The sequence below is a fragment of the Manis javanica genome, chromosome 12 (genome assembly GCF_040802235.1).
Source record: "Manis javanica isolate MJ-LG chromosome 12, MJ_LKY, whole genome shotgun sequence".
In the NCBI taxonomy this organism is placed as follows: Eukaryota; Metazoa; Chordata; class Mammalia; order Pholidota; family Manidae; genus Manis; species Manis javanica.
In genome coordinates, this window is record NC_133167.1 from 91268767 (window position 1) to 91282221 (window position 13455).

The 13455-nt window shown below is 51.2% G+C and overlaps 1 protein-coding gene across 3 annotated transcripts; it reads left to right on the forward strand.

Annotated features, from left to right (window-relative positions):
* The first annotated feature begins 503 nt into the window (after nucleotides 1-503).
* On the forward strand, nucleotides 504-12805 carry LOC118971798 (ral-GDS-related protein-like). Of its 3 annotated transcripts, none has more exons than XM_073219036.1 (10): nucleotides 504-846; nucleotides 7285-7559; nucleotides 7778-7944; nucleotides 8088-8413; nucleotides 9140-9355; nucleotides 9686-9789; nucleotides 10227-10293; nucleotides 11052-11114; nucleotides 12404-12525; nucleotides 12634-12802. In XM_073219036.1, the coding sequence occupies exons 2-10, from the start codon at nucleotides 7432-7434 to the stop codon at nucleotides 12716-12718; spliced, it is 1278 nt and encodes a 425-aa protein (XP_073075137.1). In that variant the 5' UTR covers nucleotides 504-846; nucleotides 7285-7431; the 3' UTR covers nucleotides 12719-12802. The 3 variants fall into 3 exon arrangements, with proteins under 3 accessions (XP_073075137.1, XP_073075136.1, XP_073075138.1); XM_073219035.1 differs by lacking the exon at nucleotides 504-846 and adding an exon at nucleotides 875-982; XM_073219037.1 differs by lacking the exons at nucleotides 504-846; nucleotides 11052-11114 and having other exon boundaries at nucleotides 7177-7559; nucleotides 12634-12805.
* Nucleotides 12806-13455: the final 650 nt, after the last annotated feature.

Sequence of the window (13455 nt, forward strand, 5' to 3'; positions counted from 1 at the left end):
TGTTTTTACATATGATCTGGCCACTGTTCACATGTATATTCAGTCCCTCACAACCCCATAGAGGAAGCGGTATTATTAGCCTCATCTTACAAACGAGGGAAGGGTAGCACAGAGACGCAGTAAATGGCAGAGCGAGGACACTATCTGCAGCCTGCCTCTAGCCCTGCAGGCACCTGCCTCCAATGTTATCTTGGTATTGGGTGCATTCAGGAAATTTCCTTTCTGTGAGAAAGTTTAAATCTTTCTTCTTCTACTCAGTTGTTTGAGGTCCTACCCACCCATTTCTTGTGGCCCAACCAAAGATGAGGGCCTGGCTTTGGCAAGCTAAAGCACAATGCTGTATTATTGTTACATTAATAAAGAATTGTATTTATTTATTTTTTTAGTTTTGTCTGTGATTATCTTCCCTGCTAAGACTAGGAGAGGAGAATTCCCACACTTGGGCTCCCTGGAAGCAGACTGTGAAACAGAGATTAGTATGCAGTACATTTGTTAGAGAAAGCTCTTGGACTCGACCCTTGTGGCAGTGAAGGGAAGCTGGACTGAGCAGAGAGAGAAGCTGAGTTGTGACACAGCCTCAGCAAGGGCCTCAGCTCCCTCCGCCCCGCCGGGCACAGCAAAGCTGGGAGGGCCCTTCAGAGTTGGCCTGCATGGCAGCGAGGGTGTATGGCTTTATATTCTCCCAGGAGGTGGTCAGTAGAGCAGCCTTCCCCCAAGTCCGGCCATGAGTAATTTCCGGAGGGAGCTGCAAGGTGAAGGCTGTCTTCTGGCAGCTCCCCCAGCAGCAGAGAGAATGAGTCCCTCCCCCGTGAAGGGGGATCAGTGTCCCGGCGCCAGCAACAGACAGTGAGTGTCTCAGAAACTAACAATTTTTTAAAGGTTTTTAAAGGGCAAATTCCTGGCTGTGTTACATTTGGTGGCACTAAGAAACAGTTGAGGCAATAAGGAGCAATTCCTGACTACCGATGTGACAACTTTATGGGTAAGCAAACTAACAGAAACAGGTACCCGGAATGTCAGGGGTGGTGGGGGTGGCCAGGTGGCTTGTCATCCCAGCTTGTTCTGAAGGTGCCTCGGGTCCCATCTTGATCCTCATTCATACCACCAACTGTGATTTCCCGAAAATGCCGGTGTGAGTGCATGAGACTTGGTTCCTGAACTAGATTTAGACCAGAGATGGGTTGACAGATAAGTTCCTTTGGATTGAAGAGCGGCTTCTCTACCTGCTCTAGGAGTAAATGTTGCTACCCGTGAGCTAGGGGCTGCTCCCCTGAACTCTGGCTAATGCAGGGTGGATCTGGAAACTGAAAGATTCCATGAGGAGGCGCAGGAGGGGCAGCAAAATGGAAGGAAAGAGAGTGGGGGGCAGAGGAAGGGGGAAAGGAGAAAAGCAGCAAGATAGGACTGAAAGAGGGTGCCGCCCACAGTGTCCTGCCTGAACACGGAGACAGGAGACCTTCCCAGACTCTTGCCTCCTTGTGGCTCTGAAATCAAGTTGGCTTTGCAAGTGATTTCCTAGCAGAGCTCATATGCCCTCTCCCCACCTACCAAGGCTGGTTTCCTATTTGAAGAATAAAGCATGAGTCTACCACCAGCATGTCCTAGAGGAGGGCACAGTAAAGCTTTAGAACATTTCCTTGCTGGTACTTTCAGCAGTCTACAGAAAGACACAAATCATGCACTGAAACCAAACCCTCCCCACTTAGAATAAAACAAATGAGAGAGGCAAAGCCAGGAAGCGTGACAACCCATAAATAACCAAGCAGTGGAAGCTGAAAACAATCTTTTCAATCCGCACAAACACTAAGACTTTGAATAGAAATCATCTATTTTTCAAGTGACTTGTTTCAAGTGACTTATTTACTCCAAGCTGTTCCTCGTGGTTACTTCTGGAGAGAAGGGTTTTGTTTCATTTGTTTTTCTTTATTTTGGTATTAAAACATCCTCCTTCCTTTTCCGGGGGAACTTGCATTTTTTTTATTGAGCCACTGAAGTTTCTTTTTACATACTTCAACTGGAAATTTCTTTGAAGAAATTCGTAAGGTTGAACCATGTAGCCGAGAATATGCTCTGAGGTTTCACCGGGGTGCAGGTGGGCAGGGTTGAACTTCCTAGGTCCCTTTCTTTCTTACCAAACTCAGTTCTTAACACCAGCACCAAGTCCGCTCCAACTGGGGATGACCCTGTCATTTGTCATTATACTCCTTCCTCTTAAAACTGTTCTGTAGCATCATATACAGGCTTTTTTATGTTGTTTCCATTTTTGTTTTTTAAGGTATTTCTTGATTTCAATCTTGATTTCTTCTTTGACCCACTGGTTGCTCAGGAGCATGTTGTTTAGTCTCTAAATATTTGTTAATCTTCCAGCTTTACTTCTGTTATTGATTTCTAGTTTTATGACATTGTGGTCAGAAAAGATACTTGGTATGATGTCAGTTTTCTTAACTTTGCTTACTTTTTTGTGATCTAACACGTATTCCATACTGGAGGGTATGCCATGTGCATTGAGAAGAATGTGAATTCTCCTGCTGTTGGATGGAATGTTCTCCATATGTCTGTTAGTCCCTTTTGTTCTAATGTGTGGTCCAAGTCAATTGTTTCCTTGTTGATTTTCTGGCTGGCTGATCTGTGCATTTTGATGGTGTATTGTATTCCCCTATTATTATATATTGCTGTCTATTTCTCCCTTCAGAATCTGTATTTGCTTAACATATTTAGGTACTTCCTTGTTGGGTGTGTATATATTTAAGACTGTGATATCATGTTGATTGATTGATCTCTTTATTGTTACATAATGATCATTTTAGTCTTTTGCTACTGTTTTTGACGTTAAGTCTATTTTGTCTGTTAAAAATATAGCTATCCCCTCTCTTTTGGTTGCCACTTGCGTGGAATATATCTTGTCATCCCTTCACTTTGAGCCTCTATGTGTCCTTAAAGCTCAAGTCAGTCTTTTGTAGGCAGCATAGTTGGGTCGTATTTTTTATCCACCTAGCTACTCTGCTTTTTGACAAAGTTAAATCTGTGAGTATTTAGAGAATTATTGATACTTAATGACTAACTAATACCATCTTATTATTTTCTGCTTGTAGTTCCATTTCTCCTTCCTTTGTAAATTGATGATTTTCCATAGTGGCATGCTTTGATTCCCTTCTACTTATCTTTTGTGTATCTATTTTAGGTGTTTGCTTTGTGGCTCACATTGAAAACTATCCTTTTACTCCCCCCTTCAAAATTGTTCATGTCACCTTTTATATCTTCCTTACTGAGGCATAATGGACATATATCATTATATTAGTATCAGGTGTATAACATAATGACTCGATATTTATATCTGTTGTGAAATGATCACTATAATAAGCCTCGTTAATGCCTTCCAACATAGTTATAAATTTCCTTCTGTGATAAAAACTGCATCTTTTTACACTGTGTACCCACTAACAAATGGTTGAAGATAGAGCTATTTTTAATACTTTTGTTCTTTAACATTTATATTAGTGTTAAGTAGTAGTAATGTTTCTGAGTGTTGTTACATCTTACTTTTACTAGTATGTCGCATATATTCATATATTTTTGTATTATTGATTATCATCCTTTTGTTTCAGCTTGTAGAACTCCTTTCAGCATCTCTTGTAAGACAGGTTTGGTGTCTTATAAGACACCCTCAGCTTTTGTTTATTAGGAAAAATCTTTATCTCACCTTTACTTCCAAAGGACAACCATGCAGGGTAAAGTATTCCTGGTTGAAAGTTTCTTTCTTTCAGCACTTTGAATATATATCTTATTCTCTCTAGGCCTGCAGAGTCTGCTGAGAAATTCACTGATGGCCTTATGGAAGTTTCCTTGTAGGAGAGAATATTTTTCTCTTGCTGCTTTTGTACTTATCTTATTTTCTTTGGTTTTAGGTAGCTTTATTATTATGAGTATTGGAGATCATATTGAGTTGAAATTTGAGGTATCTATTATCTTCATGATTGGATATTTAAATCTTTCTCTAATTTGGGAAGTTATTAGCCATTATTTCTTTTTTATATTGAATACTTTTTAAAAATTAAGCTATCACTGCGTGATCAAAACCGAAAGTTTATGTGATATGACTGCCCTTGCACTGTTCACCATGTAAGAACTTATTCACTATGTAAGAACTTGTTCGTTATCCTTCAGAAGATTGGAGACTGTTGAGAATTAGGTTTGGTGTTGATTAATGATTGTGCATTGAGTCCCCTACACAGAATTTTATTGTTGTTAACAACCATTTGTTCAATAAATATGAGAGATGCCCTCTCAAAAAAAAAATTAAACTATCGATATACAATCTTATGAAGGTTTCACATGAGCAACGTTATAGTTACTACATTCACCCATATTATCATGTCCCCCCAACACCCTATTGCTATCACTATCCATCAGTGTAATAAGATGCTATAGAGTCATTACATGTCTTTGGAACATACACTGTCCTCCCGGTAACCTACCTATATTATGTGTGCTGATTATAATGTTACTTAATCCCCTTCCCCAATCTCCCCACCAAGACTATCTAAACAATTCCCTTTGGTAACTACTAGTCCCCTCTTGGAGTCTGTGAGTCTGCTGCTGTTTTGTTCCATCAGTTTTGCTTTGCAGTTAATACTCTACAATTGAGAGTGAAATCATTTGCTACTTGTCTTTCTCTGCCTGGCTTATTTCACTGAGCATGATACCCTCTAGCTCCATCCATGTTATTGCAAAAGGTAGGATTTATATTCTTTTTATGGCTGAATAATATTCCATTGTGTATATGTACCACACCTTCTTTAGCCACTCATCTAGTGATGGACACTTACATTGCTTCCATATGTTGGCTATTGTAAATAGTACTGTGATAAACATAGGGTCGCATATGTCTTTTTGAATCAGGGATCTTGTTATCTTTGGGTAAATTCCTAGGAGAAAAGTTACCAGGTCACATGGTATTTCCACTTTTAGTTTTTTGAGGAACCTCAATATTGCATTCTACAATGGTTAAACTGTTTTACATTGCCACCAACAGTGTAGGAGGGTTCCCCTTTCTCCGCATCCTCGCCAGAATTTTTTGTTCCTGGTATTTTTGATGTTGGCCATCCTAACTGGTGTGAGGTGGTATCTCATTGTGGTTTTAATTTGCATTTCCCTGATGATTAGCAATGTGGAGCATCTTTTCATGTGCCTGTTAGCCATCTGAATTTTTTTTGGAAAAGTGTTTGTTCAGATCCTCTGCCCATTTGCTAATTGGGTTATTTGTTTTTTGGGTGTTGAGGCATATGAGCTCAGGGAGGACTTCATGAAAGAGACAGAAACTTTGAAAAATACAGTATCTGAAATGAAACATACTATTTAGGGATTTAAAAGCAGATTAGATGAGATAGGGGAGATGGTAAATGAAACAAATTAGAGAACAGCTACTACAAAGCCACAGTAATCAAGACAATTAGGTACTGGCACAAGAACAGACCCATAGATAAGTAGAACAGACTACAGAGCCCAGATATAAACCCATATATATATTGTTAATTAATATCTGATAAAGGAGACATGGATAATTAATTTTCTTGACCTTTTCTATCATTTTTATATAGCCCATTTCATTTATTCATGTTTGATCTTTATTTCTTCTTCCTTCTACTCACTTTGGACTTGGTACTTTTCCTAGTTCTTTGAGGTGTAAAGTTCGGTTATTTGAGAACTTTCTTAATTGTAGGCATTTTCCACCTTGAACCTCTCTTACCACTGCTTTTGCTGCATCCTGTAAAGTTTTGACATGTTGTGTTTCCATTTTTCTTTGTTTCACATTATTTTTTGGTCACTCTTCTGATTTGATCTTTAACCCAATGATTTTTCGGGTGTGTGTTGTTTATTTTCCACATTATTGGTGACTTTTCGAGTTTTCTCCTGTTACTGATTTCTATACAGTTTCATATCACTGTGTCATAAAAAATACTTGGTAGAATTTCAGTCTTTTAAAATTTCCTAAGACTTGCGTCATGACCTAACCCATGATCTGTCCTGAAGAAGGTTCCTGCGCAGTTGAGAAGAATGTGTTTTCTGCCACTATGGGAGGGAATGTTATTATATGTCTGTTAGGTCCATTTGGTATAAAGTTGTAGTTCAAGATCAACATTTCCTTCCTGATTTTCTGTCTGGAGGGTCTATTACTGGGCAAATGGGGTATTGAAGTTACTGTTATTGTACTGTGTGTTATGTGGAGGTGTGTGAATGGAGGGAGGGCGTGTGTGAATGGAGGGAGGGGCCCAGGAAATGGAACCTTCAGGAAGTGATGTCACTGGGGACACGCCCAGTAGAACCTGAATTGTGACCTGGTGCCCAGTTCCTGGTCACAGACCCCAGTCCTGCTCACTTGACCGGAGACGCTCGACAGAGCAACATACGGTCTTGTTGTGCAGAGCCTTCTGAAGGCATGGAAGTCAGGGAAGCAAACAGGGGCGGTCTTCCTGCTCGCTGTGGGCGTTGGCTCAGAGACCACCTCCAATGCCTCTGTCCGTGTTGTCCAAGGAACCCCGAGGTAACACAGGGCACCCCAGAGCAGGCCACCCCAGGTCCAGGCCCCAAGTGTGACCCAACCCGGGATGACCTTCCCCCCGGCCCCTTCTGTGTGCGTGCGGTGGGTGTGGGGTATGGGCAGGACTGAAGGCTGGGGAGGAGGGGGGCCATTTCTGGGTGCCAGCATGTTGTGAGGTGGTGGCCCCCTGGTGGGGCAGTCAGTGTCACACCTCTGGTCTCATCATTCAGGACATGGAGGTGAGTGTTGGGACCAGGTACTTCCACGCACGTGTTAGTCCTGAGCCCAGGGTTTGTCCTCTCCTTCCCTCAGTGACCAGTCGTATGCAGATGACCCTGTGTGCCTGATGTCAGGGGCAGGGGCTGAGGCCCACATTTCCCTGAGGGGAGGTCCAGGCAGCCCCAGGTGGCACCTCCCAAGCTACTAGGCACTAGCTTTTTGGAGCTCCACCCAGGGGAGCGTGGAGGAGCTGGTGGATGGATTCACCTACTCCATCTCTCTAGGCCTGGGGCAGGCTGTCTACACCCAGGACCCCATTCCAAACCTGGCAATCTGCCAGGGGCTTCCCCACGAGAGTGGTTGACAGTCCCACTCCAGAGGGCCTGGAATCTCATTCCCTGGGGGCACCCATTCCCTCTCCTTGATCGCACCCCAGAGGGCTGGGGACTCTCGGGTGAGTTGCAAACCTCCCTCGTCCTGGTGGTTCCTGGGTTTCCCACTGACGATACACCCCCTGCCCCTTTCAGCATGAAGAGGAGTCAACTCTCCATGCAAATAAGATCCACAGGGGGAGGGCTCCCTGGACAGGTGTGAGGACAGCACAAGAGACACCTGTGCTGGAGCTACGGCCGGTGTCACCTGCTTCAGCCCTGGGGCCCGGAACACCTGCCGGAATGGCACCGGGCCTGGCAGAGCCAGTGCCAGGTCCAGAGCCCACCAGCCCCTGTGCGGCGATCTCGGACATCCCGGGAGTGGTCTCGGCCCCCGAGGTGGAGCCCCATGAGCCTTCAGAACCCAGCAGGTGACCCATCTTTGGATTCCCACAGGCGGGCTGATGACTGGGGACTTCCTATTTGGGAGGATGGGAGAGGATGGGGTCCCGGGACACACAGGGTCAGGAAGGGGGAGGAGCAGTTGCCTGGACAGGCAGGGGAATGCAGAGTGGCCAGGCCCACACAAGGGTGGGCTGGGAGGGCCGTGTGGCTGGGAAGACCAGGCTTCTCACTCTTCCACCCCCAGGCCTTTCCCCAGCCCCAGGATGGGCCGGGCTAGGCGCCATGCCTGGGAGCCCAATGATGTGACCAGCGTCCTCCATGGCAGCCAGCTTTCACCCATCCCAGAGGGCCGAGTCCTCCACCACTTGGCCCAGGAGGAGCACCTGGGGCCCACTGTGGCAGAGCCGGAAGGTGAGGGGCTGCAGCCAGGGAACCGTCTAGGGTGGGCTTCCTGGACCAGGGTTGCCTGCAACGCAGTGAGGGCTTTTCTGTCATTGTAAGGTGTGGGGAATCAGCCCCAGGGTGACCCTTTCTCTGTGTCCTCCCCGCTCCAGAACCACGGCAGACGCAACTGGCTCCAGAGACACAGGGAGGGCCGGCTTCATGGCTAGAGCCAGTTCAGGAGCTCCCTGAGACCCCTGTGCTGGAGCTACGGCCAGTGTCACCTGCGTCAGCCCCCGCAGAGCCGGAGGACGTCCCAGCAGTGCCCTCAGCCCCACTGCCGAGCCCTGAGCTTGAGCCCCATGAGCCCTCAGGCACAGGGCCCAGGGCACCTGCCAGAATGGCACCGGGCCTGGCAGGGGCAAAGCCAGCTCCAGAGTCCACCCTCCTGGCATTCCCTCCACGCCTGGTTGCCGAGCAACTGACCCTGATGTATGCGGTGAGTGGAGCGGGATCGAAGTTGGGGTGGGCCTTCCCTGTGCCATGGGCTGCCCCAGACCTGCTGTCCCAATGTGCACTCCTGTGATCTGGGCCGACGTGCCACCTTCCCACCATATGCCCTGAGAAACTCTCCTCACCCCCAAGCCTTCACTGACCACAGGGACAGTAGGGCTGGCACTTAGGGATTCTTGCAGACCAATGAGAAATAGCAGAGGGAAGGTGGGCAGGGCCTGGCTGGGGTGAGAGGGGCAGTGTAGTAGAGAGGGCGCTCAGAGAGGTGCTGCCAGGGCCTTAGGTCCTCAGGCCATTGGCTGGCAGGCCTCCACAGCCTCCTCACTTCAGAGGCCCCTGCCATGTACCTGACAGACAACAACAAAGGCCCGGTTGGAGTTGTTTTGGGGGTAACTGCACCTGAGTGGGTAGCGGGATCCACGGGGTGACAGAATGGGAGGCAGATGCCCCAGGATGTGCAGGCATGAGCTGCCTTGTGCTGCAGGGAGGAGGTGAGGAAGGATGCCTGTTCTCAGTGAGGCCCTCTGTTCCCCACCATTGTGGGGTCCAGTGCATCCGTTCCTGGGTGCCTCAGTGGATGGAGTCCAAAGCCTGGACTGCCATAAGGCTCACACCACATCCTCAGTGGCCTGGGCTCCAGCTCTGACTGGTAACCACCTGGGACCAGGGGCACCGTGGACACAGCTAAATGACACCCCCTTGCCATCCCCAGGAACTGTTCACCAAGGTGGCAGTGGACGACCGCATGACCCGCTGCGGGAGCCAGTCATACAACAGAAACATTGAACACCTGACCCCCACCATCAATAAAATCATAAAGCAATTTAATGATGCAGCCAACGTGGTCATCTCCTCCTGCCTCGGGGCCCCAGGCATGACGGCGCGGGACAGGGCCCGAGTGGTAGAGTTCTGGATCCAGGTGGCCAAGGTGTGCCATAAAACAGCCCCCAGGGTCCATCCTGGCATGTTGGGACCTTTTCCCCTCCTTGGCCAACTCTCAGGATGGAGTCCTACAGTCTGACCCTGCCCGGTCCCTGGGCCCCTCCTGCCAGGGACATGCTGACCTGGACTCGCAGGCCCCGAGGGTGGGACAGCCATCCCTGGCCCCTTCCTTGGGTTGAGATACAGTCCTCCACCCAGGAGGGCTGCTCAACAGGTACTGGGTGTGCTGGGCTCCCTGGGTGCCTGTCTCCTTAAGGACAGGAGTTCATAGGGGGACAGAAGCAGGCCACGTTCTCAGCTCTGTCTTCCCTCCCAGGAGTGTCTGGACCTTGAGAATTTTGCACACCTCCACGCCATTCTCTTGGCCCTGCAGAGCCCGGCCATCAGTCGTCTGCAATGCACCTGGGGACGTGTTTCCTGGTAGGTAGTCCTGTCACTAGGACCAGGGGACCTTAGTGGACCAGAGACACCACCCCTAGGTCTGGCAGTGTCCCCTCAGTCGGCTGGGGCTCCTGGGAGGCGGCAGACCCTGGGGACAGGGGCTTACAGGATGGCGGGCCCTCAGAGCCCCTATGGGTTAGGCCAGCGGTTCCCCCTCAGGAATCGGGTTTCTTCGTCAGGTGTGGGTTGAAGCCAATGGGAGATGTTCAGCATGTGTTCTGCAGCAGGAGATCTCTGTCCCAAGGACAGCCACCTGTCCCAAAGCAGAACCATCCCCAGGAGAACTGCAGGCCTCAGATTCCCCAGGACTAAGAGCCATGGTGGAAAGCCTCATGCAGGCTAGTGGAAAAGGGGTCCAACACCCCCAAAGCGTCCACCTGTTGGCCACATGTCTCCCTCCTCTCTCCTCCCCTTAGGAAGAGCTCCAGGATGCATAAGAGACTTGAAAAAGAGAGGTGGCTTAACCGGAAGAGGCTCCTCAAGGTAAATGGAGGCTAGAGGTCTGGAGGGAGGGGATCCTTGGGGCAAGCCCTCTGCCGTGCTGTGGCCCAGCCTTGGGTGCTGACTCGAGGTGTGCATGGTGAGAGGGGACAGCTGATGGGAGAAGTAGGCTCCGCCTGGCCCCCAAGGTATCCTGTTTGTCTCCCTCCCTGGCTCCACTTGACTGGGGGCCTGACATCCAGTGAGGACCCAGAGGACAGGCTCTTGGTCAGGGCTGGGGCTGGGGCTGGCACTGGGCTGGCAGCAGGGGTGGGGCCTATGGAAGAGCAAGGTCAGCCCCCCCCAGGGCCCCCTGAGCCCATCACTGCCCCTCTGAGGCCTCAGGCTCCTCATCTGGTCAGGGAAGGTTGTCACCCTGGGGTGCGGGCCTCCCAGGTGAGCAGGGTCCAGGGAGCACAAGATGGCCTTCAGCTTTGTGCCCATCCCACCCGGTCGTGTGAGGGGAGCCGTGGTGATAGCCAGTTGACAGTGAGTGTTCAGGGCACCCTGGGAGGCAAAGGGAACTCCCCTGACACTCTGCAGGTGAGGAAGCCTCTCAGGGCGGCCGGCAGTGGCCCAAGGACACCCATGAGTATAAGTGTGTGCTGGAGCTGAGATCGCCCTCAGCTGAGAGCCTGCTGGGGGTGGGGACAGCATAGCACCAGAGGACTCAGGCGAGGCATCCACCAACCAAGCTCTGATTTGTGGGAGGCCATGTGGGAGGGGAGCATGAGCACACCTGAGTGACCTGAACCTTGCAGGAGGCGACTTCCATGGTGACGCAACAGCATCGTTTCCTCCGGGAATCTGAGGATAGGCAGGAGGTGAGAGTGGCCTGGCCAGGGTCATGGCTGTAGGGGAGACCCTGTACTTGCTGCTGGTGCCACCAGCCCTGAACTGCCAGGACTGGGGTGACCAGGAGGGAGAGAGCAGCTGGGTACAGAGAGAAGTTGGAGGACGGGTGCAGGGACCACGGGTCTTGGGATTGGCCAAAAGCCAGCCCTGGGAGGGACAGGAGGGGAGAGCAGGGCGAAGGGAGGGCGTGGGAGGAAGCACAGGGTGGTCCAAGGGGAGCTAGGGGCTGCGAGTGAGGGGTTCAGGAGAGGCTCTATGGGCTCCCCTGAGGTAGACGGGGCACCTCCCCACCCAGTGGCACAGCATGGTCCCCATCTTCGGATTGTTCATGGCTGGCCTCCTGGTCCTAGTCAAAACCCTGGAACAGAATGATGGGAGTGAGGCCAGAGGGGCACAGGGTGTGCAGGATGGTGAGCTTTGAAGAGGAGAGAGACCCTAGTGAGCTGGAGCTCTCAGCACCAGGCCACCCGCCTCTTGGGAGTCTCCCCTCCACCCCAGGGGCTGGGCTCCTTGGAGAGGGCAGCCAGAAGGACCCCCTGCCCCCCTTAAGCCCCAGTCCCAGCCCCAGGGCAGGTGGGGCTGAGGGCTACAGGCTGCAGCCTCTGAGCAGGATGGCCTCTCCCTCAGGCCCTGCCCAGGGGGAGGGATGTTGCTCCTTCAAGGCAGGAAGCACAGGAGGGGGCTGCCCGTGCCTTCCTGCCTGAGGCCTCAGTCTCCCTGTCATCAGAGAGACTTGCATGGGAAGCTTGGCCTCAGCTCCCCAGTCCAGTCCCTCCTCCTCGGTACCCCAGATCCTGGCCTAGGTCTGAGTGCTCCAACTTGAGAAAGGGTGGGGAGGTTTGGGCCTCATTCTGGGTGCAGGGGGCTGTTTCTGATGCACTTTGGCTGCCTTGGTGCCTTCCAGGGTGACGGGATGAGACGGAGTTGAGCTACTGTAACACCCCACCACAGAAAGTGAGGGGGGGGTGCAGAGCCCCTGGGCAGGACCCTGTCCGGCCCAACCCCTGGGTCTGACATGTCTTGAGAAGGTTAACACACCCAGAGCTGAGGACACTCACGGCTTTGTCGGGTGGGGGATGGGGGTGGCATCAAGATGGCCTTCCTGGAGGAGCAGCTAGAGACCCAACAGTGGGAACAGGCAGGGCTAGATAGCATTGGAGGGAAGGCAGGTTCCCACGGGAGCAAAGATCAGGGACCATCCCATTGCTCCGCTCCTCACGCCCCTCCTTGTGTGCATCCTGTCCTTCCTTTGCCGCAGGAAAGTTCCATCCTACGTGAGATGCTCATACACAAGTACGTGGCCATGACGCATCACCTGCAACCCGAGGAGCACTTCAGAGCCTTCTTCCAGGCCGTGGAGACCCTGGATGACCAGAAGAGGTGAGGCTGGGCAGGACTCACGTGTGGGTTCCAGCTGCTGGCAGGCTCTGGGAGAAGGGCCCCTGACATGTGGCTCCAGGGACTCACAGGTGCCCCTCTGTCCTGCAGATACACCCTGTCCTGCCAGCTAGAGCCCCCAGGCCAGAGGGCCAGCAGAAAGGGACTCTTGTTCTTCAGGTCCCGCAACATTTAAACTTAGTGGCCAGAGTCAGGTAAGTTTCTGGCCTGGGGCCATTCGCAAGGGGTGGGCTGCTCCCCAGCCTCAGGGAAGCTTTGGGCCATGCTGGGTGTGGGGGAGTACTAAAGACAGGTTGGGCTGGGATTCTGCTCCACTGCCGAACAGTCCTGTCAGGCTCAAGGGTGATTCCCCTCCCTCTCTGGGACCCAGTTTCCTCCTCTGTGAGTGGGTGATGCTCATGCGCCTCACTGTGACAGGGACCCCATGGGTGACGGTGATTGACAGGACCCTCTGCACAGGGCCAGGAGCACAGAGGGTAGTGAGGACAGGGTGGAAGCAGGATAACGGGGGGAACCTGGGATAACCTGCCTCTTCTGTTCACCTGTGTAGCCCTGTAACTGCTGTCATCAGGCCCACGACCCAGCTGGTACCCTGGCTGTGTGCAGAGGAGAGCTTCCCCTTTGGACAGGAGGCACCCGGCGCCCCAGGACCCTAGTCTGCTTCCTGCTCCTCTTCCTCCCGCTGCTCATCCTGAGCCTCTGCTGGGGCAGGTGCTCTTGCACCTCTTCCATCAGCAGACTTGGGCAGCTTCCCAGGCTGCTGCTGCAGGCTCAGGGACCCGTACGTAGCTGCAGCCAATGGAAGACTGGAGAGCCCAGATATACATCCAAGTATATATATGGTCAATTAATACATGATAAAGGAGCCATGGACATACAATGGGGAAATGACAGCCTCTTCAACAGCTGGTG